The sequence below is a fragment of the Xiphophorus hellerii genome, chromosome 10 (assembly GCF_003331165.1).
Source record: "Xiphophorus hellerii strain 12219 chromosome 10, Xiphophorus_hellerii-4.1, whole genome shotgun sequence".
NCBI lineage: Eukaryota > Metazoa > Chordata > Actinopteri > Cyprinodontiformes > Poeciliidae > Xiphophorus > Xiphophorus hellerii.
This window is the reverse complement of record NC_045681.1, coordinates 6,195,817-6,223,216: the sequence shown is the minus strand read 5'-3', so window position 1 is coordinate 6,223,216 and position 27,400 is coordinate 6,195,817. Positions and strand designations below refer to the sequence as shown.

Genomic DNA, 27,400 nt, shown 5'->3' with positions numbered 1-27,400 from the left:
CAAACCTGGCTGAAGTTTTCTGCGTTTTCTCTTGCGTGAACCAACTCAACGGCCGCGGCTTCTGAGCTTGCTTTGCCCTTTATCTCTTGCTCGTACATCTGTCGGTACTTAATCTGTAGCAATGTGATGTGATTGGTTAATGATCAACATTCTGTCTTTATTCACACTGCAGACTGAAGTGACCCAATTCCGATTTTCTTCCCTCAATGCAACCTGTATCTGATCTTTTTATGAAACCAGTCTGAATAGCACAGATCGGCTTTTATTCGAATGTGAATCAGGCCACTTCGATATCCGATACGCATCTCATCTTTTCAAACGTGACCTGAATCCTAACGTCCAAGTCCTGAACGTCATTAATACTCGACAAACGTCACTATTCTCCGTCCTGATACGCTCAAGCGGGAATAAAAACAACAACAATGGCGGACGATAACGAGGATTAAGTTGTTAATATGGTATGCTGGCTCCGGGATAACAACTTTAAAATCATAAGCTGTTTTCCACCGTTAGCATCCATGTTTACATCCGCAAACACTGAGCACCACTTCGTCTTCATGGCGGTTGACAAAACACGGAGCACGCTCTCTATGTGTGACGTTATTGCGCCCTCTACTGCGCATGCGGGACACTTTCAGGTCGTTCGCAGTTCTCACTTTACATCACATACAGGTTGCATATATTTGGAAGTGAACAACCACGCCAAACAAAATCCGATTTGATAAAAAAATCGGAATTGGATCACTCCAGGCTGCTGTGTGAACGTAGTTTTAGTTTTTTTGTTTTGCCACTTACATCACTGGCCTGCTCAGTTGCTCTCTTTGAAGCCTTGTAACCAGGAGTAAGGTGTGCGGGGAAACTACCTTTTCCCCTCTGCTGCTCGTATTCCTCTGTGTATGCATACTGCATGGAAAAGCAAAAGTGTTTTGGTTTTATTTGACTGATCTGACTGAATGTAAAATAGTTAAAGCGGTAAAAAACAGTCAATTAGCATCTTACATCGCTAACAATCTGTGCCTGTTTCTTGGCCAGAAGCACCTCTGGAGGATCAACAAATGTTGTGTACTTTGAGACTCTTTCTTCATGCCCCTTTTTATATTCCACCTAGAAAACAAAGAGAAGCATCAGATTATTTTACCATGTTGGATTTCTGTTCTGTTCTACAGCAATAGATCATTTTAACTTACGTTACTGGCCAAAGAATTGGCATTTTTTACAGCTTGGTAACCTGGTGTGATCATTGCAGGGAAGCTGCCTTTTCCTTTAGATTCTTCATATTCTTCTTTATATTTTACCTAAAATAAGAACAGAAAATTAAGCACTGGCAATTTAAATTATCTACAGTTTCATGTTTATTTAAAGGTAAATAATTGTAAAGACTTACATCACTGATGGTTTTCTGTGCCTGGGACATTGTCACTATCTCCTGGTTGGTCACCATCCCTGAATACCAGGTCTGTTGCTGCTGTGAGAACTCAGATTGAGACTGGAAAGCCTGTTTAAAACATCAAAAATAGTTTGATATTTTTCTTTTTTATTTGTAATACTGCAATTTCAGCACCTTATTAAATAAGAATGCAATGAAACTCAGATCAACCATGCCTGGTCCCCTCAATTTTATATTATGAAAGCTATTTTTTGTGTTAAATCTAAAAAGGATGTTCTTATCTCGTCCTTTTGTGATCTAAAAGCAACTTTGAGCAGTGCATAATATGCATAATATTATGCATATTATATTTTCAGTAATGATTTTTAACCTGATTGTTCCCAAATGTTTCAACTTTTGACCCACAAAGTTACCCCAACTATCAGTTAAGCATGCAAGCGTTAGCAATAACTTAATTAACAGGTATAAAGTTCACACAAACAGCATTAACCACCAACCTTTCATGTCGTATCCATTTGTTAATGATGTTTTTATCTACTGTAACATTTATGGGATATTTTCACCATTAGCATTTTCGTCACATAGTTTAGTTTATGGAAAAGATCCCAAGACTCCAACTTTGGCAACCACTTTATTACATTAGGTCTAAAACCTTTAACATAGTATATGATAAGCTTTATGGTTTTTTCCCAGCTTTTTATTTTAAAAAGAATGTTTTCCAAATCCGGAAACTTAATTTCATGCTTAGTTTTATTAAAGTAGGCCAGATACTTATTTTTAAACCAAGTAGACCTCCAAGCAGACTGAATGTGAATGTTTATATAGGATTCAACATAGAAACAAAACCCTAGAATGTGGACTCTGAGTGTCAGTCAGCCTAAAAGACTATGTCCTCTATAGGACTAAATTTATTTTTTTACATTTTTATTGGCACACCACTCAGGATAAGGTGGAAAAAACCCAACAACCGTCACCTTTTCAACATTGCTTATGAGCAAAGACATAGAATAACTGTGCACCATGACTTAAAAACAACATTTTTAAGTTTTATTTACATAAATAATCATCCAAATTGTATTTAGAAGTCCCTTTAGCTTGGATGTATGGGCCAGTTGCTCTCTGATGAGCTCACCTGGCTGACCACCTGACTGGCTAGGCGAGCCTTCTCCATGGATCTCGTGTCACTGTGGAAGCTGGACATAAAGCGATCGCCATCTTCGCGATACTTCAGCTAAGTGGCACACGAACGACAAGCGTTAAGCCAAGGCAAGCAAACATTAAAAACACAAGACACAGCATTCCTTTCAATAGCTGAAGCTTCTAGTCAACAGTAAGATTAGCAGGATGATAATTGTGGGAACATTCTGTGAGGATGCTGTTTTTCAGAGTTGATTGGAAGATATTTACAGCTAAATGTAGCCCAATACTGGACAAAGATCTGTTAGAAAACTTGTTTGTTTTAATCTATCTTTTAAACAGCTGAAATTTTGTGTTTTAATTTTATTTTTGTTCATGTTTTCCTTTTGTAATGTCTGTAAAATGTTAAAATTGCTGAGTCAGTTGATTTGAATTCTGTGTTTTGGTTTTGTTTGTGTCTTAATGTATTTCATTATGTATTTTTTTGTAAAAGTATGATTTTATTGTGATGTTTGTGTGGTGTGGACCCCAGGAAGAATAGTCTTTACCACAGTAGAGAGTAATGGGGATAATTAAATAAACAGAAACAAACAGAGGATGTGAAAAACTAAACTAAAATAAACTTTAAATTAAACTAAACTAGAAAAACATTGCTTTATATCAAAATATCTTAATGTATTGGAATAGTCAAAATATATACCTAAATGCAATTAAAAATCAGTGGTATAATTAAAAAAAATATGTTCATATCTGCTATTTTCAAAAAACTTGTAAAAATTTTAGACTACCTGTACAAAGCTGGTAAAGAGATACTCCAAATGTATATTTTTATAAACTATCAACTCAAGATGGCTGAATACAAATGTAAACCACACCTATGAAAAAACATATTTATACTCTAAGTTGGTCTACTGCATAAAATCCCAATAAAAATCCATTAAAGTTTGTCTTTACAACATGAAAACGTGTAAAAGTTTAATTTCTTGAATTTATCTTTTCGAAAAAAAAAAAGTGACATTATAAATCTTTACACATCCTTGCCAGTGGTGTCTCTATTATAATGTCAAGAGAACCTGAGCTCATGATAAAAATATAGCAGAAGTGTGCTATTATTAATAGCTGCCGTGTTTTCCAATCAAGATGAAAGAGGAGCTTCCATGAAAGATCCAGAATAAAACCCTTATCCTGCCGTGTTTGATATTTATCCTTTAGCAGTAAACATGTCCTAAACTAATATTAGAATTGCAGTATTGCAAAGGATAAGAGTGTCAACTGCTCTCCAGCATCACTTTGTAAGGGAAATGCTAATGCTACTGAAGTCTATTTCACTCTAAATAAATTTGTACACCTATTTAAAGAGGAAAATAGACATATTTACTTTATTCAGAATAGATAAAGGGTGCATTAGCGTAGTCTGATGTCAGCTCTGATATATATAAATGGGTGTATGTGTCTATATATATATCAACATGCTAAGTCCCACATCTCTCTGCTAGCTTACAGCAACAGCTAAGAAGCTTGCATGCCCACTGCAAATATAAACATGAGAGGTCTGCTTAAAAGCTTTAGACGCAGACAGACTCAGACAGACAGAAACAGGTGGCCTTGCAGAGGAAAGGCAGAGATGAGAGGCTGTTTTTCCTCATGCATATTTTTAGCCACCTGAAGCATAAAGTGGCTCAAGCCGAGTGAAGGGTAGTCTCGCCTCTGTCAGAGATACAGAAATAACCGTAGGCACGCTTTTCATTTCAAACCCCTGCTGTCACCTAGAACACCGCCGTTATCTTTTCCATCCTTTTTTGATCATATAGTAAGGAATATACATTTTTGAGATCAGGTTGCTAGTTTTTTTTATGTTATATTTTGAATTTAGGAGAATCTTAAAACATATGTGAATTTGATATATTTTTAAAAAATACAACATATTTTGTTTTGAAACTTTTTGATTTTTTTATCAAAAATTAGACTTTTTAAAAATCTGAATTCTGACTTTAATCTTCTAAGATCGAGTGAGAATTATAAAATTAAAATTAAAATTCTGAGTTTAAAGTCAGAATCCTGAGAAAAAAAGTCAGAATTATTTTTTTCTTATAATCCCTAGAGGCACTAATACTCTTCCGTATAAAATGGACCTTGTCATGAATAATCCTATCAAATATTTCGCTTGTAGCATTGCATTATGGCTTATGTCACCTGTCAACAATAGATACTGAGACAGGAAAAGGTCAGAGCTTCGTGAATTGAATGTGTGCCGCACAATGATGTCATCGCATACCTCACTGGTCGCCTTGCTTTGCTTCTTTGCGTTGATGTTGATGGGAGTCTCATAAACACTTGTGAATGTGTTGTTTCTCGGATTGTGCCTGGAAAGCATGAGATGTAAAGTGGTGCAGAGGAGAAAAAGTACAAGTTAGATCCAATTTATTTTCCTGACATGTTAAAACTTTAAACTGCTTTAAGAAACAAACTCATATTTTCACAAAATAGATTCATTTCTTGATTTGAGTGGAGTAGCACTTACACAGAGCAATATGGCCTCTTCTTGTGGCTGACAAAGTTATTAGGGGTGAGAACCATTTTGCAGACATCGCAATGAAAACAAGCTTTGTGCCAGTTCTGACAAAAGAAGAAACAAATCACATTATTTTATAAATTCAGCATAGAAATTGGTTCAGAACAGATGCATAATCTGAAAGACGGTCATAGACAGAGAACACCCATTATCAGTTTTGGTATTTTAATGTAAACATTATCTGGTTTTTACAAAATTCAGAAATTATATTAATCCAACAACATGCTACGAATTTTGGGATCTCTTATTCATTAAACAAAGAGTTTATCAAAATTTAAAAGTATATATTTGCGAAAAATTAAGTGCAACCCCAAAAACCATAAATACAAAAAAAAAAAAAAATGTAACAATTCAAATTATTGCAGTGGCTACAAGACATAAAATATGTTTTGATGGGTTTACTGACTTATTTTTAAGTGTAGGCCTTTTTTCAATTAAAACATTTTTAGCTGAATTTGGGAATTTTATAAGCTATAGCTGTATTTTTTTTTCTTACAAAAATACCACTAACATAAAATATTGTTGGAATAGTATTTAGCAAGACAACAAACTGGAGATACATTTTGCTTTTAGCTTGCTTTTTCTAACTTTATGGCACATTAATTGTTCAGCGAAGAGCAGAGCTGTCACTGGCTTATGCTAGCTACGTAGCAGCTAAAAGGCTAATTGTAACTTTAGTGATCAAACTTAAAGATTATTAATATCAAAATAAAGAAATGACAAAAATAATGAAATGAAAGAAAGTTGAAAAAAGTTAATTTATTGCTTGCTTGTATTTTTTTCTTTTGTTTCTTGTAAGTGTCAATGTTGAGTAGTGCTAGCACTAGCTTCCATTTAGCATTTAGAAGACTGGTTGTAGCTCACATAAACAAATTGATTCTCTAATGTAAAAAATAAAATAAAATATCCAAAACAGATTACTAACATTATCATAGTATACTTTTCACATTACTGTTTCACATTTATCGGGCTCTTATCCAGTTCAAATTGGCGGGCCGAGGAACGGTAGGCCTCCTTCTAGTTTCTTAGCTAACTCAACAAAGTGGGTCATAATTTTTGATCAAAGTACCCAAATCCAGAATTTGAGATGTTGAAATAACTTTTTTGTACATTTAGGTGGAAAATCATTTAAATGTCACAGGAATACTTAGCAAAGAAAATAAGAAGAGATTGTTCTTGGATGGAATTATTAAGAGTTTTTGTGTTTTTATTTTAAGCTAACAGGCAGGTGCTGTATTCCACATCAAGCCCTATTTGGCAACTAGAGCATAATAAGCTGAAATTCCCTAAATATATAATATTGTATTTTTTATGAGAAATATTTAATAGTTATAGCTAATATTAACCACATTATTTAAACATTGCTGGTTCAATTTGAAGAGTTCATAGTCATAGCTCATCATCAATAATAATAATAATAATAATAATAATAATAATAGTTATTATTATTATTTTAAAAAGCTAACATGAAATCATACACGTTTTAGTAAAATTTACATTACCTGGTCAATGCAGTTGATCTTTTCTGCTGGGTAGACCACAAACCCGCACCTGGCACACGACTGCATGGTGAGCTACAAGTCTTTTCTCCCTCAAAAATAAAAATATTCTCAGGTAAAACTGTGAATAAGCACAAAATGTTGCTTTAAAGCAGCAGTGTGACTGTCAGACAGGCAACAGTATAGGTTAGAACCAGAAAGGGACTTGTGTGTCTTTGCTGGTGGTAAACTTAGCTGTGAGACTGTGCAGCTCTGAGAGGGTCTCTTACCTAAAACTGTGTCCCATGAATGGACCAGCCCCTTTTCTGTGCCCCCGATGCTCTGGGACTGCCTGAGTACAGCTGTCTATTAGTGGAGAGAGACTCACAAAGTATTCACATGTCTCTGCATTTGAGTAATGATCTCAGATAGAACGGCATCCTGTGATAACCTCTGCATCACATACACTTAATTCACTGAGTAATATTTTATTTTTTCTAGCTAAGCTTAATCAGCTAACAATGTTTAGAAAGAAAAATAAATAACTTTTAGCTAGTCAAATCTAGTGGTATAGAAAGACTTGAGCAAAAATTCTTTTAATAAAAATCTAATACTAATAATTCTATATGGGAAATTTTATATCCAAAAATGTAAGTGGACCTGACACAGAACCCAAATACCTCACCTCACGAATTGATAACATATCTTATTTAATTAATTCCTGATTATTTCATTTTTTTATTCTCAATTACTTTATTACTTCTCTGACAATGTACTTGTTCAAAATAAATAAGATTTTATTTTATTTCATACCTTAAAAGGTTTAACAAGTAGCAAGTCTATTGCTACATAGCAGAAGACTACTATCTGTCTTTTTTTCTTTTTGTAAATCTACTCTTATATATCATCGTCAAATTCCTTAAAAGTGATTTTTGCCAATGTTGAGTAAATAAATTCATTTTTAAAATTAATTAAATTAATTTAATTTTAATTATATATATTTGGTTATTCAAATTCATATTTGTTCGAATTCAAACTCCAATTTGAATAACCAAAAGAAAAAAACCCCTGAAAGAATGGAGTGACGTATGGTGCTGACGTAACCACGCACAAGCGAGACCTACTTTCACTTTCTCAAGTTGGAGGAACAGAAAGTTCGTGGAAACTTGTGAGGAAAAGGGAAGTTGACCCACAAGCTACTTTTTTGCTCCAAATAGGCAGTTACAGACCAGCCCACGGATTACTTGAGCGTAAGTTATCTCTGACATTTTAATATTTTTAAAAGTTAGAAACGGTTCAGATTTTTTACTAGCTAAACACTTCAAGAAGCTAACACAATATGTCAAACAAACCGTGTAAACTGGTAGCTAAAAACCCATAAATTCACAATTCATAGATGAATAAATTGTGATTTTTTTCCCACAACTTATTGTGAATAATAAATTTAGGTCAGTTATTTCTCTGTAGCCGTGCTGACTCTTGCTGTAAAACACAATGAAACAAACCCAGTTTGACGTTTCTAACTGCTAGCTTGTTTTTTTTTTTACTTTATTTACGTGTGTTAAACATAGATGTCTGGAGAACCAGCAGAGCTTAGTGAACTTGGAGGCGATCCTAGCGCAGATGAGGTGAAATTAAATCCTGACGCAGAGAGGATGGAGGACCACGTCGACGCCAAACCTGACCGCAGTCCAAGATTTCATCTGTTCGGGTGACTTTTCTTTAGAAATCCATGCATAGTCTGAACCAAAATTATAGTTTGTGCTTTTCAAAATTCCGTATATTCTCTACCACTAATGTGGCAGGCAAATATTTTTCATTTCCTTAAAAAAAACACCCACAGACACCCACACGCACACACACATCTGTGGTAAAGCATAATGTCTTTCTAACATTTTCTTTTAATCTAATTCCCACATCTTAATCTTAGTATAATCCTGTCAAACACGATTTGCCTGTTTTGCTTTTTCAAACCTATTCCTCCTCCCTTAGAAACAATTATTTCCAACCTATTCCTGGTAATTTTGTCAGAATGAATAATTAAATAATTCTCCTCTTCTTCCTTTTAAAAAAGGTTTATTTCCCCTTTTATGAACCAACTTGTCCCAGGTAATAGTGTTTATTTTTGCTACTGTGAACTAGCAAAAAATTGCCATCAAAAACCTTTTTTACTGGATTAAAAACCCAACTAACTACTTATTAGCAGTAATTAACTTTTTTGTTATTGAATGAAAACAGATAAAAATGCAGATGTAATCCAAACAATTTTAGTTTGATGGAACGTAAGAAGCAAATTAGAAAATTGAGATTGAATCTAAAGTTGGTTCAAATAACAACAATAAATCTGTCTGTATATTGCAAAATAAAACTGCATAAAAATGAATTAATCTGTGGTTTCATATTTTACCATTCTAAATCAGTTGTTGACTACAACTAATTAGAAACTGAATATTTCATATAAAAATAATGGCTAAAGTTTAATAAAAATGTGCTTTTAAATTGGGATGAATTTAGCATTTTTATATAACTCAAAACTGTATTTCCATGCATTTTTTTCAGCTGTTTTACTAAGCTTTAGATATTTATTCAGACTTAGATGATTATTTTTGAAAGAAAAGTATCCTAAAAGCTTGTAAATGTGAATTAATGGTAGCATGTAAGCCTTATAAAAGTGCATTGCCATAATTAAAAACAAATAATGTTAAAAACAAGGGTTTGTTCCAGTTTTACTCACAAGGTGGCGCTCTGAATCTGTCCTATAGAGAAACACATTACTGATAATAGTAATGAAACCAGATAATTATGTCACTTAATCTGAGTTTAGATTTTGACACAAAATGTTTGAATTACCAAAAGATTATTTCTTTTATAAAATTGTACAAAAAATAGGACCTGAGATTTTAGATTATAAATAAAAAAATGTTTTTTTTTAACATAAATTGTATCAAACACAATATACTGTCTTCTTTGTTATTATATTATGTATTATTATTATTATTATTATTGCTATTGATATATGACATATATAAGACACAATAAAAGTAATATAAAATAGGATTGTCCAAAACAAAAACATTTAAACAAATATAAACACAAAAGTTGAGTAATATACGATCTGAAATTAACTTTTAAGTTCAAGAATTTTATATGTTTATTCATGATATTGATGTTTGATCCAGTATCTCATTTAATATATCTAGCTTGTGAAATCCCATTTTAGGTATATAGTAGCATATTTTTAAATGTTAATGGACTAGAAAGTATAAAATTAATACAATTAGACCAGAGGTGTTGAACTCATTTTCGTTTTGGCCAAATCTAAATCATGAATGTTCTTAAAGGGCCAGAATGTATTGATAAATCCCGATCACAAACTGTTAAAATATCATCCATCCATCCATTTTCTTCCACTTTATCCGGGGTCGGGTCGCGGGGGTAGCAGCTTCAGAAGCGAGGCCCAGACTTCCCTCTCCCCAGCCACTTGATCCATCTCCTCCGGGGGAATCCCGAGGCGTTCCCAGGCTAGCCGGGAGACATAGTTCCTCCAGCGTGTCCTGGGTCTTCCCCGGGGCCTCCTCCCGGTGGGACGTGCCCGGAACACCTCACCAGGGAGGCGTCCAGGAGGCATCCTGACCAGATGTCCAAGGCACCTCAACTGGCTCCTCTTGACGTGAAGGAGCAGCGGCTCTACTCTGAGTCCCTCCCGGATGACTGAGCTTCTCACCCTATCTTTAAGGGAGAGCCCAGACACCTCACGGAGAAAACCCATTTGGCCGCTTGTATCCGCGATCTCGTTCTTTCGGTCATGACTCAAAGCTCATGACCATAGATGAGGGTGGGAACATAGATCGACCGGTAAATCGAGAGCTTCGCTTTTTGACTCAGTTCTCCACGACGGACTGGTACAGCGCCCGCTTGACGGCAGACGCTGCGCCAATCCGCCTGTCGATCTCCCGCTCCCTCCTTCCCTCATTTGTGAACAAGATCCCGAGACCAACAACAGAACACCACTCGAGTTCAGATCGGGGGGGCCGTTCCTCCCAACCACGCCCCTCCAGGTCTCACTGTCATTGCCCACGTGAGCGTTGAAGTCCCCCAGCAGAACAAGTGAGTCCCCAGGAGGGGCACTCTCCAGTACCCCCGCTAAGGACTCCAAGAAGGGTGGGTAATCTGAACCATCATTCGGCCCGTAAACACAAACAACATTCAGGACCCGTCCCCCCACTTGTAGGCGGAGGGAGGCTACCCTCTCATTCACCGGTGTAAACCCCAACGTACAGGCGCAGAGATGGGGAGCAACAAGTATGCCCACTCCTACCCGACGCCTCTCACCGTGGGCAACTCCAGAGTGGAAGTATGCCCAGCCCCTCTCGAGGAGACTGGTTCCAGAACCAGAGCCATGCGTCGAGGTGAGACCGACTATTTCTAGCCGGAACCTCTCGACCTCACACACTAGCTCCGGCTCCTTCCCCACCAGAGAGGTGACATTCCACATCCCAAGAGCCAGCTTCTGCAACCGAGGATCGGACCGCCAGGGCCCCCTCCCTCGGCCGCCACCCATCTCACACTGCACCTGATTAAAATATCAATGAATCATTCAAATTAAATAATATTATTGAACATCTTTCCAGTTCCTCCAGGATTTTGTGATACTTCTTGATTTTTTGCAATAAAAGTCAAAGTGTTTGTGGTACTAATTTGGAAATATTTGCACTTAAACATGACGGTAAATGCGACTTTTTATTACTTTCTGTATAGATTATGGACTGTAATCTGACATCAATTAAAGCTGAGGCAGCTGTTTAGTACAAGTAAGAAAATGTTTGACAATTTTTGAGAAAAATCTGCAAAAAACTCCCAATTATTAGCGCAAAAAAGTTTGTTGATTTTGCCTGAATTTACAAAACATAAAAAACTATGGTGGGCTGGATTTGGCCCATGGGCCATGAGTTTGACACATGTGATTTAGGGTGTCTTATGATGCGTGAATTACTCTTTATGGGCAATATTGTTATTTCCCATAAAGAGTATTGTTGATATTTCCTCTCAGCTGTGTAATCTTCAGTTTTCTCATGTCTACTCCTCTTAGATTTATTGAAAGTCAAACTGTACACCAAGTACTGTATGGGTGGATCTTTTGTCCGTCTGCAGCTGAGGACGTTGATGACCTGTCTGACCTCAATAGGGGGTGAGGCTCAGGGCTGGAGCATGAATAGGCCTTTAGAAAGCGCTGGTGCGATGGGGAGGCTGCTGACTCAGGGGGCTCACAGCGCGCTGCCCCAGTCCTCAGCCACCCGTGGACTCAGTCTGGACTCCAAACTCTATAGAGAGCATGTTAGCTTCCTAGCACACACCAAAAAAAAACCTTGAGCTTCCGGGTGTGGAGAAACGAGACAGAATCAAGGCGTTTCAGATGCAGAGCGGAGTGGCGCTTAATGACGAACCCAGGTAAGACGGATTTCTCACGGCCTTCGCAGTGGAACAGCGATCCAGCTCTTTGCCCACCCTCGTGCTATTGTTTGGCACCGCATGTTGGCACTTTGGAGGTGGGCGGGGGGCTTCAAATGTTCTAGATCACATGTTTATTTGAAAATGGCTGCGCTGCCTGTGAGTGCACAAGAGGCATTGCGGTGTACAGATTTGTTCTAGTACTTGAGCGACCCGATGACTCGGCTCTTCTAGATGGTTTGGCATCCCAATGGGGCCACTGCTGGCTCGGCTGTCTAGATGGATCTTTGAAAGAATGAAAATATCATTGGACTGTGAGAATTACCCCTGCTGGATCATTTCCTCCCGTTCACTCTGCATAGATGATCTTTGCGAAAATGTTCTAGTTTCTTCTTCAGCCCAACTGTGGATTTCTGCGACCAAATTTGGCCTTGACGTTTATGCCTTATTTGAAAACGTATGTATGTATGTAGGTATTGGGTGTTTTCTAGTCAGTGGTTCAGGTTGTCTACTCTGTCATGCATGCTAGCTGTGTTTGACATCTTAGGTGTTAGTTGAGAACATTTTTGACCTTAAAAATGTTCAATGATCCAGGGATATTTTCTAGATTTGCAAGATATTACATAATATGGTAAGAATTGAAGCTACAGAAATTTAAATGTAAACCTTCTACATTGTTTGCTTTTGCTGTAGCCTTCATTATTGGTTAAATTGATCCTCTAAATGTAAGTTTTCTTTCTGCTAGCAAAAAAAATAAGGATGGCCAGACGCGGGAGCAGGACTACTCTTCTAAAAGCCATTCCAGAATTGTTTTCCCAACATTCCAGTATAAGATGAGCTACCGGCGAGTGGGGAAGTGCATCATCATCAACAACAAAAACTTTGATGAAAACACAGGTATGGCACATACCTTTTTATACTACGGTTTTCAGAATACCTCACACTCTAGTTTTCTAGTAGTTAATGTTTGGTTGCTCTATTAATTTAACGTTTTGTTACGAACGTTTAAAACGTTCAAAAGGGATGAATGTTCGCAATGGGACGGACCGGGACGCAGGTGAGCTGTTTAAGTGCTTCAGGAGCCTGGGCTTTGAAGTCGTTGTTCATAACGACCAGACATGTGAGAAGATGGAGCATCTTCTCAAACAAGGTAAGCAGTTCCTCTCCATCTCCTTTTAATGCCATATGTTTATGCTTTATTCATTTTATTTCTTGTACAACTTTTTTTTTGTCTGTATTAGATGCAAAAATTGATATGTTTAATTCTCTTGAAGTCAGTTGCTACTATAAAAAGCATCAATAACAGTTGTGTTATACAGGGTTTGTATGAGTGCTTGAAATTCTTGAAAATGCTTGAATTTCGGTTAGGTGTTTTCAAGGTTTGGAAATGTTTGATATCTGCATAAAGTCTTGAAAAGTGCTTGATGTTCAGATTGCGCAGTTTTGTAATAAAGTGCAATGTAATGTTTGATTAAAAGCCGAAATTTAGAAGAGCTTTAGAAGAACTAGATATTTAAAGATAATAAAAATCTTTTTTTTTCACACTGTATGAAGTTAAATCTGACCAAACTTTTCTTGTTTTAAGTCAGTTGGAATTTTCTAAATTATTTCTATTTGGTAAAGTCCAGCTAACTTAGTAAGAAAATGTTTTAGAGATTTTATTTAGTAAATTTTCTTTCTTGGAAAAGAGACATAAAACATAAACTTGTCCCAAATGTAGAATGTTGAATACTATCACAATATATTATGATGAATGATGTCATAACATATTTAATTGAAACTGCCTTCTTTCATTTGTTTTTATTTTATCTCCAAAGTGTGGTGATAAAAAAAATTGGTAAACTTCCCTTGAAAGTTACTTGAATTTTACTTTTTGAAAAGTGTACAAACCTTTGTGATATTGTTTACAGTGTAGAGTTGAAGTTTACAGTGGAAGATAATAAAAACCGGCATTTCTTCACTCTCTGAAGTTAAATCTGGCCAGATTTTTCTCGTTTTGGGATCATTATGATTACCAAGATTATTTCTGTTTGCTAAATCCCAGAAAATTTAACAGGAACCTTTTTTTCGAAACTTTTTGTAACTTTCTCAGACCAGGCAGGTGTAAAGAGTGTGTATAAGTGAGACATTTCAAAAACATACAATTTTGTTATATTCTAATTTATATCATATAATAGTGAACCTCTTAAGTATGGTGCTGGAAAAATTTGAAAATTGAAAAAGATTTTTTTTTTTTAACTTTCTTGGGGTAAAGAGTGTGTACAAGCGAGACATTTCAAAAACATTACATTTTACTATGTTTTTGTTTATATCCAGTTTTGTTCTAAAAATTCAAAAACTTACCTTGAAAAACTTGAGAAGTCATTGAATTTTACTGTGAGAAAAGTTCATGAACCCTAGTTATAATGTATAGCTAAAGTTTACAGTTGAAGATAAAAACAGACTTTTTTTCACTGTCTGAAGTTAAATCAGACAAAATGCCGATTACAATTACATAATTATTCCTATTTGCTAAATACCACAAAGGTTAGCGAGAAAATGCTTTAGAATATATATTTTTTGCAACTTTCTCGCACCAGTCAGGTGTAAATGGGGTATAAAAGAGACATTTCAATACCTAAAATTTTGCTACATTGTAATTTATATGTTAGATGTTTGTAAACTTAATGTGTGAACTCTGGTTATATAGATAGCTGAGTGATGTGAAGTTTAGATTTTTAGATATATTTAGTGGTGATTACTAGAGAGGCCTGTAAAATTTGCTGTTTACTGGAATTAGATGAGCTAACATAAAATTTTTTTGGTGTATTTTGTTGGTCAGCCTCAGAGGAAGACCACAGCGACAGCTCGTGTTTCGCTTGTATTTTGCTGAGTCATGGTGAGGAAGGCATGATCTACGGCACAGATGCAGCCATGCCCATCAAGACCATCACTTCGCTGTTCAGGGGCGACAGGTGCAAAAGCTTAGTCGGAAAGCCAAAACTCTTCTTCATCCAGGTATGACACCTCGGGTTCGTACAGGTGCTGTAAATCCTTGAGAAATGCTTAAATTTCAAAAAGGTGTTTGGAAAGTGCTTGATATTCAAACTGCAGTTTAGAAAGAAAGTTGTAATTAACATTTAAGAGAAAAAATTCCTTCCACAAAATCATGTAATTAACCATTGACTTTACATTAATACAGACTGATGTGTTTAATGTAAGGAATACTTATTATTCCTAATCAACCAGTTATTGAAATAAAGGGTGTCCATGCATCCTTTAAAAGTCTTAAAACTTCTAAAAGTCATGCATCTAAAATTAAGGCCTTAAAATGTCTTAAATCTATTGGGGGAAAACGAGTTGGTCTTAAATAGGCCTTAAATTTTGTTGTGGGTGTAGTTTAATCTCATATATTCTGTGTAGTTTCTCACAGGTTGTGGCTATTGCTAACGAGCTGGTAATATACCCTTGCTAGGTAGCTAGCTACCTTTTTTTTTATGTCTATCATGGGTAATTGAAAATGTATCGGCAGTTTGCTGGACGATGTTTGTCTTAACTATTGGCTCACTTCTGTTGCCAATCCACACAATTTATTTATTTTTTACAATTCTGTAGTGATAAAGGTCTTAAAATCCATTACTAATGGCATTAAAAAGTCTTAAATCTGAGTTGATGAAAGCTGCAGAAACTCTGCTATATTTTATATGTAAAAGTTATTAAAATTAGGTTATTTTTGGAGTTAAATTTGTGTTTTGTTATAAGATCAATGAGGTTATCACTAATACTAATAAATTATGTCATAAATTAGTGAAACAAATAGTGTGATCTCTGGTTAATTTGTTTTGTTTTTATTTCCAAAGTGTGTTGCTGGTTAAGGTTTGCTAATTTACCTAAAAAAAATGTGTGAAAAGTCCTTGAATTGTCCTTGAAACGTATGTATTTTTGTACTTTTAAAGGCTTGTCGAGGTTCTGAATTTGATGAAGGTGTCCAGACAGATTCAGGTCCACCAAACGACACCCTGGAAACCGATGCTAATCCAAGACATAAAATCCCTGTTGAGGCAGATTTTCTGTTTGCATACTCCACTGTGCCAGGTAAGCCATGTTTTTAAGTGTCAAATTAAGTCAAATATAATGTAATTTTAGGCCTGTCACAATAACAACTTTTGCTGGACGAAAAATTATCACAATAATTATTGCGATAAACAATAATATTGTTGTCTTGAGACCATTTTAAAGTAATATATTGATAGTGACATAATCTTAACGGTGTAAAGAAAACATTCCACTGGAGCTGGAGAGTTTTTAAAAATAATACACAACAAGCAAAAACAATCAATACAATAGAAAAAAAGCAACTTAAAACATAAATGCTGAAAAAAATGGATACTAAAGTCTTTGTAAACAAAATTGTCCTTCAAAAATATAATTCAGCTGCAACTAATTATTATTATTTTGTAGTCAAATATTCTGATGCTTAATTGATTAATTGGATAAACAAATTGTCGCAGTTTACAGATTTTTTATTTAACCACTTAAGCCTTTCTGGATTTTCTACCCACTGAATGAAAAACAAACATGTTTTAACCAAAAACATGTTTGGTTAAAACACAGACACAGACACCACCTGCAGTTTTTGTTAAAGTTTTATATGAAAAGAAACTGAACTAGAAAAGTTTTCTTTTACCTGATTTTGTTATTTTTTGTTATTTATGTAAATTAATGTCATTTTTGCCCTTAAAATAGCAAAATTTCCCATTAACTTTATCTTTTGGTCCAATTGATGATGTAATTTTTAAATATGAAATGATGGATAATTTAATCAGTTACTCAGTACTTTAGTAGACTTTTTACCAAATACTCTTTTACTCTTGAGTAATTTCTTGGATGCCTACTTTTTACTTTCACTTAATAAATATATGTTAAAGTACAATTTTTGGATACTCTGCCCACCTTTTCAGCCATATTGTCCAGTGAAACTCCTTGGCGTATTAACTGTTTTCTAGGATATTACTCATGGAGGAACCCGGGCCGCGGATCCTGGTTTGTCCAGGCACTCTGTAGCGTCCTGAGCGAGTTCGGCAAGCAGCTGGAGATAATGCAGATCCTAACGCGGGTCAACTACATGGTGGCCACCCATTTCGAGTCTTGGTCGGAGGACCCGCGTTTCAGTGAGAAGAAACAGATTCCCTGTGTGGTCTCCATGCTGACCAAAGAGCTGTACTTCAACTGATATCCTGCCTGTACTGTAAGACAGAAACTCACAGACTGACCAGACTGACTCAACCGGCTGTTTCAGGCAATGAGCAAGCAGTCGAAGCATTCAGGGATGATTCAGGCCCGACAGGACCCAGCGCATTTAGAGCATGCCACTTTGTCTATGTGTGAAGTTGGGCCTGACGACAAGCACTCTGTGAAATCAAAAATAATACTCTGAGTTCATGTGTTTACAGTAAAACCTCCTCTTCAGGCTACCCCCTTGAAATACTAGTCACATTTAAGCCGATTGTTGTCGACAGACATTGTGAATTATATATGTATGATCTACTGACCCATAAAATTAGCTGCCAGTTTTTATGGGACGGTGGAATCATATCCGAATATGTGTTTCTCTATTTTACAAAACTTATTTGTCTAGACAAATAAAATTTTTTTTTTAGCTAATTAGCCCACCTAAAGAATTACAAAAACAAGTACTACTCTTGTGGATCTGTTTGTAGCTAACATTAGCATTAGCATGCAGACACAAAAAGACTTTCAAACTGTTAAAAACAGACATTTAAATACACTTCACTAATACATGCACAGCATTAGTGTTTCACACTTCTAGTTTAAAGCTTTTATGACTAATTAAAGCTTTAATTAAGCATAATTTAGCATGAATTAATCATAATTAACCTGTTAATTATGATTAAAGCATTAATTATGATGAATAAAATACTAAAACTTTCAAGCATGTTTCTACAACCCCTCCGATTGTTTTATTGACCTTTAATTAACTCTACAGTGTAACTGAATGTTGTGATTTATTAGACAGTAACTGAGGATTTTAAATCTCTACTGATGGTAAATTTATTAAATTGCTATATATTCTTGTATAGATCAAAGATTAAGGTGTACATCTTAACACTGAAATACATTGATGGATATATTTATGGTTAAAATGACAGGAAATGAGATCTTTAGGATTGTTTTCCCATCATAATCAATGTTTTTATTTCTAAAGATGGTTGAAAAATCTAGTTTTTGCTGTTCTTCTGGTTCCTTATTTATTTTAATTTAAATTTCAGCTTTGAATTTGTACAACAGAAAGAATATAATAGTAGAAAATTGTTTTTGTTAAATATTATTTAGCTCTAAACTATGTGCGCTACTCTTTCAGTTGTGTTACATTTATAGCTTTTTTTTCTGTAGGACACAATTCATCTTTTTTGACAAAAATAAACAAAACAATCTTTTAAAAGTTGGATGGTTTATAATGTACATGTAAAATGTATTAGTAATTTTGCTCCAAGGGTCAAATAGGTTTTGCAAAATGTTATTTTGCAGGAGGGAGTGCAGAAATAGCTGTTTTGCTATGCTAACATTAGCATGTGCTCTTTGTTTTGATATAACTTGTTGATAATTTGACATGCAGCGTATTTCAATCTTGTCCCAGTTAATTTTGTCCAGACAAAATTTACATTAGAAGTTGTACTTCTTTGTAAGCTTTTGCTTTAGACGTCATAAAAGGTTTTTTATTATTTAGATTTTTTAATTCAGTAATTAGTGCACACGCAGAACAAACATTAAAGAGCAGCAAATTAGTGCACAATAACAATTTACAACTACAGAAATAAAATAAACAAATAGAACAACACAAGCCCCCCAAAACAGAACAAAAAAAATGGTGTACAGTAAGATGAATACATTCAGAAAGTCGTAAAAGTTAATGTCTAGTGTTTCAGCTGCTCTCTAATGAGCTCTAATACACAGCAATATTTTTTAACAGGTCATACTATACAGCATCATTACAATGGTTGAAAAACACTTTGAGTCTTAAAAGCTTAAAAAACTATATATTTTTTTAACTTTTATTAAAAAAATATATAGTTTTTACATATTTTGTAAGATTATAATAATGTTGTGATTGTAAAATTTGAGACAATCTAGTTCCTCAACTTTCTCCCAGTGCTCCCAGTACTAGCTGTAGAAATATGCCACTCAGTCAGAAACAACCAATCAGAGCCAGGAGGAGGGTTTTAGCGCTGTCAATCACTCTCATGTTCCCCCCCCTCCCAGCTACAGCTGGTTCACCACAACACAGTCTGCCACGAATGCTAATGCTCGCTAGCATAGCCACCAATGATGGCGGATGAGCGTTTTTTTCTGTAATCGTAAGTTGTTTCTCTGCCATTAGTACATTTAGCAGCAAGTACATGAGCACTATTGACAGCGCTAAGACTTTCCTTTGTAAGCTACATACTGCAGCTTTAACGGAAGCGCACATAACTGACAAAGTAATGTTTACAGCCTGAATAATTTCTGCACATAATTTTATTTAGTTGAAAAATTGCAGTTTGTATTTGCTAAAGTGAATGTCAAGTTTGAACAGATCCCAAGAGATTGTCCAGAAACACCACCCAGCAAAAGTAATCATAAACTTTGACAAAAGTTGCCGCAAATAATTTGGAACGAGCCTCTAGATCTGGAAAATGGAGCAGATCATTTTCATTTGTGAATGTTTTTAAGGTTTCAGCTGTCAGATTTAGTAGCAGTCAATTTAAAAAACTCCTCCGACTGCAGCATTGTCACAACGCTCAACATCTCAGCCTTTCCTGTAACTACAAGTTGGTAGCAACATGCTAGCATCCTCAGGTTCCTCACTGTCCCATCAGATGTCATGTTTAATCTCTTACCTACATGTGGTGGATTAGGAGGTGTGATATTTTGCTGTGTAGTGATTTTGTTCTAACTTTGAATCAAGCATGAAGCACAAACAGCTTAGCTACCATCTTGTTCAAACCCAAATAAGTGAGATTTGTATAATTAATTAGCATTAACCTGTTCATTTATTTATTCAAAAGGGTCCAAGAAATCAGTTTGGTGATTTTCCTGTTCTTTATTATTATTATTATTATTATTATTATTATTATTATTATTATTATTATTATTATTATTATTTTATTTCATTTATCACCTAAAAGGCAATTCAGAATGACTAAGCGTTTGAACCGGACTGGGACCTGGAGCACACTTCACATCATTTTACTGTATATTAGTGTTGTACACCGTCTTCACTTACACTGTTTTGTAGTTTACAGATATTTTTAGCGAAAATAAAAAACTACAAAAAAATTTTTTTAAGCATTTGTACACTTTGAGAGTGTTTAAAATAAACATCAAGAATTTATTATTGGTAAAATAAATATTTCAATACATAAACATGACATTTGTTGGTTGTTAAAGTCACAGAGGCAGCTATTACTGGCTAATAACTAACCTATATTTACAGAATCCACTTTTCCACAATATGCACTCTTGTTTTTTGCTTTATTATTACTCTTTGTGATTGCATGTATTGGTAAAAATGATGGTGGAAGGAAATCATATGTGCTTTTATTATTCTGCTTTTCTCTTTTCCTCTGTAACTTGTATTTACTTTGATATCATTCGCATAAATGCTACATGTGTGCAATCAGTGCAGTTCTTGGATCTCTGATAATTGATTTGGTGTCAGGACTGAGCTGGAGCGAACGCTTGTTCCCCTTGTTTTGAAATGAAAACTTAAAAAAACCCAAACTTTAATAAGATGTTTGTTTAAATGCTTTCCAGTTTTTAAATGCTGTGTTCCTCAGGAATATATTTGAAAAGATTTGAATTTAAACTCATAATTTGGTCCAGTTTTTTTGAACAGTTCATTGTTTAAATAACTTGAAAACAAAGGAATGCTTCTGTAATTAAACATGAATTTATTGTGTAATGAACTTTGTGCCATTTTTTATTAGCATGATCACATTAAAGCAATCAAAACATACTTTGTCTGTTAGATTCAGTCAGGTTTCATTAGGGACAACACCTAAAGTCTGTTGTTTTTTTACGACTATGACAAACACGCCTCTTCCTGTACGTTCTTTGTTTTCACAGTCAGATTACCTTTCTGTTTCGATGAAATGACTTTTCAGTGGCAGGGATGTGGGATCTGATTAAAAGAAAACAGGCAATTGACTCAGTAGGAGGTTATTCTTAAACTCATCCATCTCACTCAGATTCTCAGAGATAAACTTTATTTAAAGACACAGTTTAGAGAATAATCTTTAGAAATCAATGACAATGGAGAATGAATCATCCTTGAAAATGAGGAAATTTTACATTTCTTTCCAGGAAGTGAACAGTAGCTCTGAGCGGTAAGGCAATCCAAATCCTAGGTACTTTTCTTTGTGTTTTCCCTGCATGATGAAAATGAAATAAAAAATCTTTGGTATCTCTGGAGTCTTTTGAGCAGTGACGTGCGGTCAGGGGAGGCAGGTGAGGCAGTGCCTCACCAGCCATCATGGAAAGAAAGAAAATATATAATCATAAAGTAATTTAAATTGTTATATTCATCCGGTGGTTTGTACTCAAAAATATTTATTTTTCATGTAGCTTCACCAATTTCGATTTTTATTTGTTCAAAATCGTTGAATTTTCTTATTTTCCCATTCAAATGCTTGGAAGCGATGCCGGTGAGGCAGCAGCGAGCTCTGCCTCACCTTGGATTGCGCAACCCCTGGCTCTGCGCTGGCTGCTAAGCGGAGAGAGCATGTTGCTGTACGGCGTCAATAAAATGGTTTAAACAAATTTAATATGTGAACTTATTTCCAATAATTTAGCTTATGTATATAATGTACAGTGCTTTTTGTCACCAACTGTGTTTGTGTAACGTGTTTCGTGTAATGAGCGATTATAAACGGCAGAGAACAGGTTCGAGGTGAGGCAGGCAGTTCTCTTGCCTCATGGCAGGGGGCGCTCAAGATCCCAGACGTTCGTCTTGTTCACTCCTCAACTGCCGAGTAAGTGACAGCGAGCTAGGCTAAACGATTCGGGAAGCAAGTCAAGTGCAGCGATAGATTATAATAGAGATAGTGATTTTTTTCCTCTCGCTTATCCCGACTTTCGACATGGATGACTACATTACAACACTAAAAAAGTTTTCTCAAGTGGACTTTCAATCGAAGCAGGAGATAATAACCAAAGGAAGACCAACGCCGGAGCTGAAAGGTTTGTATGTGTAAGGATGCAGAAGTGAAACATAACCTGTAAACTGCTGTCAATCTATGCATCTATTTGCAAATCTGATTCTGATGACGTCAGTGCCTCACCAGCTATGAACCTCACCGCACGTCACTGCTTTTGAGTCACTTTCTGGTAAATCCTCAAACACGTGCAAAGCCGCTTCTTACTTCATCTGTGGCTTTAGACGACAATATGTGTAAAGTATTTTTAAGAGCTTTTACACTTATTTGAATGTTCAGCTTTACTGCAAAAGTATTCACAACACTGGAAGCATATTTTGGTTCATTTGTCAGGCCTGAAACCTGGGAGTAGTGATGGCTCTGACCCGAGTCTTCAGAGCCACATATAGACGGTTACAAAGACGGCCTTCTGTCACCTGCAGAACATTTCCAGGATTAGAGGACTAATGTCTCAGCAAGTTCTAGAGAAACTCATCCATGCGTTTATCTTTAGTTCAGTCAATCAATCGAGTTTATTTATATAGCCCATTTCAGCAAGAAGGCAGTTTAAAGCGCTTTACGTCATAAAAACACAAAAATCAAAAGCTGGAGCATTACATTTTGTCAAGTGCCGCCGTTACACATTAGACTGTTGATTAATGTTTCATTTGTTATGTTTCAAAAGCAACTCTAACTGGTTAGGTTTTTAGTCTAGATTTAAAGGAAGTCAGTGTTTCAGCTGTTTTGCAGTTTTCTGGAAGCTTGCTCCAGATTTGTGGTGCATAGAAGCTGAATGCTGCTTCTCCACATTTGGTTCTGGTTCTGATGATGGAGAGCAGAACCAGTACCAGAAGACCTGAGAGGTCTGGAAGGTTGCTATGACAACAGCAGACCTATAATGTGTTGTGCTAAGGAGTTCAGTGATTTATAAACTAATAACAGTATTTTAAACTCTATTCTCTGAGCTATAGGGAGCCAGTGTTGTGACTTTAGAACTGGGGTGATGTGCTCTAACGTCCTGGTTCTAGTCAGAACACGAGCAGCAGCATTCTGGATCAGCTGCGGCTGAAGGATTGATTTTTTTGAGGCAGAGCTGAAAGGACACTGTTACAGTAATCAGTGCAACTAAACATAAACGAATGGATGTTTCTCCAGATCTCGCTGAGACATCAGTAATGTTCTTCAGGTGATAGAAGGTCGACTTTGTAACCGTCTTTATGTGGCTCTGAAGGTTCAGGTCAGAGTTCAGCCTGATCTCTAGTTTCCAGCTTTAATAACAGAAGCTCTGTGCTCCTCTTTAGGTCCAAAGATAATAGCTTCAGTTTGTTTCTGTTCAGCTGAAGAATGTTTTGGCACATCCACACACGTATCTGTTCTAAGTTGCATTGATTACTGCAGCAGTGTCATTTCAGGTCTGCCTAAAACAATCAACCCTCCAGCTGCAGCTGATCCAGAACCAGAACCAATAATTGAGAAGCAGCATTCAGTTTCTTTGCACCACAAACTTCCAGAATCCTGTAAAACAGCTGAAACACTGAGTGCCTTTAAATCAAGCCTTTTAGGGAACCTTTGATTCGTAATAACTGGAACATTCATCAATATAATTGATGCATTTTCACTGGGTGATTTTGATTATGGCATTTGACAAAATTATTGTTTCATAACTGATGACTGGATGATGTTTTCATGATGTCATGTTGCTGAAATGTTCTGTACAAACAAACTTGACTTGATAAAACAAAATCAAGCTCATAATTGTGAAGTGGAAGAAAAACAAAACACGTTTTTTAAAATCTTGTTGCCTCAGAAGTCAAAAGTGTTACAGATGGAACGACTCTACGACTCTACATCAAGAGTCTCAAGCTTTTTGCTTTTTCTCTACAAAATAACTGAAAATGAATCAGACTTGATCTATCTGTGAACATCACCTTTCAATTCTTGTCTTATATTTCAAATGGGGTTTAGATTAGCACTTTGACTAGGCCGCACCGGGCTATAAGCCGCATGGTTCAAAACATGGGAAAAAAGTTGCGGCTTATAGTCCTAAAAATACGGTACATTCATTTGTGGTTGTAACCTGTAAAATATGAAACGTTCAAGGCTTAAACTAAATATAAAACCACGGCAAACTGCAAACAGTCTCACGTGAGTAGCTGGAGTGTGCTTTGGTAATGAAGATTAATAGCACTGCAGATTGCTTCCCCGCTGTACGCCCTGGTGATTAATTTATTCGTTGTTTAATTTCCGGAACAAGTTGTTTAACAGCCCCTTCAAAAGCAGGACACATTAATGGAGCAGCAAACAAAATCCCCAAACTGCAACAAGCTACTTTCATACAGTTTATTTGATTAAAGTTGATGGGGTATGACGATCTGGAATGATTGCAAGGGCAATTTTCTTTCTTTTTTTTTTTTAAAGTTTGAAATAAACAAAAGTGCATTTCGAAATTCATAACTCACTTAACCTTCGAGTGAATGTACTGCAGCAGAGCAAGGATGCATGTTCCAAAATAAAACCTGATGGCTGAAGAGGAGGCACGACCTCCCGTGGTTAGGTTTGCCTCAGAACGCAGTGTTCAGACAATTAAACTGACAAAGACTGATGACTGCTGAGAAAATCTCTCTCTCTCTCTCATCAATAACCTGCACCGAATGCCTGATCAAAGTCAAACTTTGCACTGTGTGTTCTCTCCTTCTATTGTTTTACATGCGTTAGCTATGAGCCTTGCAGGGAAACAGCAGAAAAAGTCAGACATCAGCGTTTCGTGCCGTATTGTTTTCTTACTGACAGCTGAAAGCCATCAGTCAAACAGCAGTACATGTTTACTGCCTGATTGGCTGCAAGTCTCTCCAGCCTGCAGGTGAGGGCGTCTCTTTGTGTTTGCAGGTGATTTTCACTTTACAAGCTAAGGAGTCAAGAGGCAGAAACATGCAGACAGAGGAAACAAAGGCTGAAAGATTTGCATGAAACACTGCTGCAGAATCCACTTTATAACTCAGTATGTTTTAAAACCAGCGTGTTGTATAATATAAATACACCGTGTTCCAAATTATTATGCAAATTGGATTTATGTGTTATAAAGATTAAATTTTTTGTTGTGCTATTAAATTTATAGATGGTATTGTGTGTCAGGGCTCTTTGAATCACTATAATTAATTTCAGAGAGCTGGTTGATTAGTTTGTCTGCTGAGTTTTCAATTAAAGGAAATCTACTGAAGAAGGATGTTCCACATTATTAAGCAGGCCACAGGTTTTAAGCAATATGGGGAAGAGAAAGGATCTCTGCTGATGAAAATCATCAGATAGTGTAGTGCCGTATGACAAGATATAAAAACATTAGATATTTAATAAAAACTGAAGTTTTATCGTACTGTGAAGAGATTTGTGGCTGATTCAGAACAAAGATGGGTTTGTACAGATAAAGGCATATTGAGGAAGGTTTCTGTTTGACAAATTCATCGGATTAAGAGAGCAGCTGTTAAAATGTCCTTACAAAGCAGCAAACAGTTATTTGAAGCTGCTGGTGCCTCTGGAGTCTCCAGGTGGAGGATCCTCCAGAGGCTTGCGGTGCATGAAGCTACTATTGGGCCATAACCAGAGCTCACAAGCAGAAATGGTCGCAGTGGGCCCAGCCGTACATGAAGATTAATTTTCAAACAGACTTGTTCACTGATGACTGCTGTGCAACCCTGGATGGTCCAGATGGACGCAGTAGTGGATTGGTGGTGGATGGCCACCACATCCCAACACCGCTGTGACGTCAGCAAGGAGGTGGTGGAGTCATGCTGTGGGCCGAAATCATGGGGAGAGAGAGAGAGCTGGTCGGCCCTTTCAGAGTCTAGAATGCTGCTGCAGGTGTTCTGACTAAAACCAGGAAGATAGAGCACATCACCCCAGTTTTAAAGTCCCTGCACTGACTCACTGTAGCTCAAATAATAGACTTTAAAATACTGTTAGTTTATAAGTCACTTAAAGGTTTACCACCACGATGCATTAAAGATCTGCTGTTGTCATAGCAACCTTCCAGACCCCTCAGGTTCTGGTTTTGGTTCTGCTCTGCATCCCCAGAACGAGAACCAGAACCAAACGAGGAGAAGCAGCATTCAGCTTCTATGCACCACAAATCTGGAACAAACTTCCTGAAAACTGCAAAACAGCTGAAACACTGACTTCTTTTAAATCTCGATTAAAAAATCCCACCTGTTTAGAGTTTATTTGAAATGTAATCAATTACGAATTTAACGATGGCACTTGACTAAATGTAATGTTTTGATTGTTGATTCTATGTTGCATGACTTTGTGTTTTTATGTTTGTTATGATGTGAAGCACTTTGAAACGCTTTGCTTCTGAAATGTCCCATACAAATAAAATTTGATTGATTGATTGATCATGATTTCATTGTGTTTTAACAAGAATCAGTCGACATTTAAAAAACAACTGATCCTTCAGTAAAATTGATGCCCCTACTCATTAATAATCAAATCTGATATTAATTATCTGTATTAATAGACATGTGGAAACTCGTCTTGGTTATTTAATGAGCTCAGGCCTCAAATCTAAACTTTGAAGACAAGCAGGAACAAGATTTTAGACGTATAAGGACAAATATCCATGAAAACTGACAGATTTGCATAAAAAAGAGAAGCCATGTCCTACTAAAGATCAAGCCCATCAGAGCTCTATTAATATCAGTGTTTGTTTGATTGTGACCTACATGAACATGTGAAAAGGGGCGACTGAAGTATTTTTGAGACATGAATGCTGCTTTGTGGGTCACGTACAAGCTGTAAAGAAAACTTTGTTCTGAATGGTTATAGCAAGCGCACATGTGAGCAGCTGTTGAGTCTCACTGATGCTGTTTTTTAAAATTTATTATTATTTCCTGCCATGACCCACAAACTTTTACATGCAAAAACTGGCCTGTGCACAAGCAGACAGACGTCAAATGCACCAAAATTAAGCTCCGGATTAAGTTGTCTCCCTCAGTGACGTCAATTTAGATTAATATTGATGTTGCAGCACACGACCCCGACTGACCTCCATCTCCCTGTTTCTCCCGATGTGCTGCATATTTGTAATCAGATGGCATGGAGGGTGCGGCAGGGGTCTATCACTGACTGCAACTTCACTGACATTTTGCTAACATGCCCTCTTTTTGCATGATAACGTCTTAATTAGGGAACTGCCACTTTGCAGAAATTTCCT

At 36.2% G+C, this 27,400-nt stretch overlaps 2 protein-coding genes across 4 annotated transcripts in view; one reads left to right on the top strand and one right to left on the bottom strand.

Moving 5' to 3' along the window:
- The window catches only part of nrap (nebulin-related anchoring protein), a 29,321-nt gene extending 22,415 nt beyond the window's left edge, over nucleotides 1-6,906 (bottom strand). The window contains exons 1-10 of one of the 3 annotated variants that reach the window (XM_032573539.1): nucleotides 6,865-6,906; nucleotides 6,599-6,716; nucleotides 5,046-5,140; nucleotides 4,800-4,887; nucleotides 2,520-2,618; nucleotides 1,385-1,495; nucleotides 1,188-1,295; nucleotides 1,000-1,104; nucleotides 796-903; nucleotides 6-113 (exon numbers count right to left, since the gene is read on the bottom strand). In XM_032573539.1, coding sequence (XP_032429430.1) covers nucleotides 6-113; nucleotides 796-903; nucleotides 1,000-1,104; nucleotides 1,188-1,295; nucleotides 1,385-1,495; nucleotides 2,520-2,618; nucleotides 4,800-4,887; nucleotides 5,046-5,140; nucleotides 6,599-6,664 — 888 coding nt within the window. In that variant the 5' untranslated portion in view covers nucleotides 6,665-6,716; nucleotides 6,865-6,906. The other 2 variants (XM_032573538.1, XM_032573540.1) reach the window with 2 other exon arrangements.
- A 779-nt stretch (nucleotides 6,907-7,685) lies between these two features.
- casp7 (caspase 7, apoptosis-related cysteine peptidase) lies at nucleotides 7,686-21,017 on the top strand. The gene is made up of 7 exons (XM_032573590.1): nucleotides 7,686-7,824; nucleotides 8,146-8,285; nucleotides 12,768-12,919; nucleotides 13,044-13,172; nucleotides 14,844-15,019; nucleotides 15,958-16,096; nucleotides 17,008-21,017. The coding sequence occupies exons 2-7, from the start codon at nucleotides 8,146-8,148 to the stop codon at nucleotides 17,232-17,234; spliced, it is 963 nt and encodes a 320-aa protein (XP_032429481.1). The 5' UTR covers nucleotides 7,686-7,824; the 3' UTR covers nucleotides 17,235-21,017.
- Nucleotides 21,018-27,400: the final 6,383 nt, after the last annotated feature.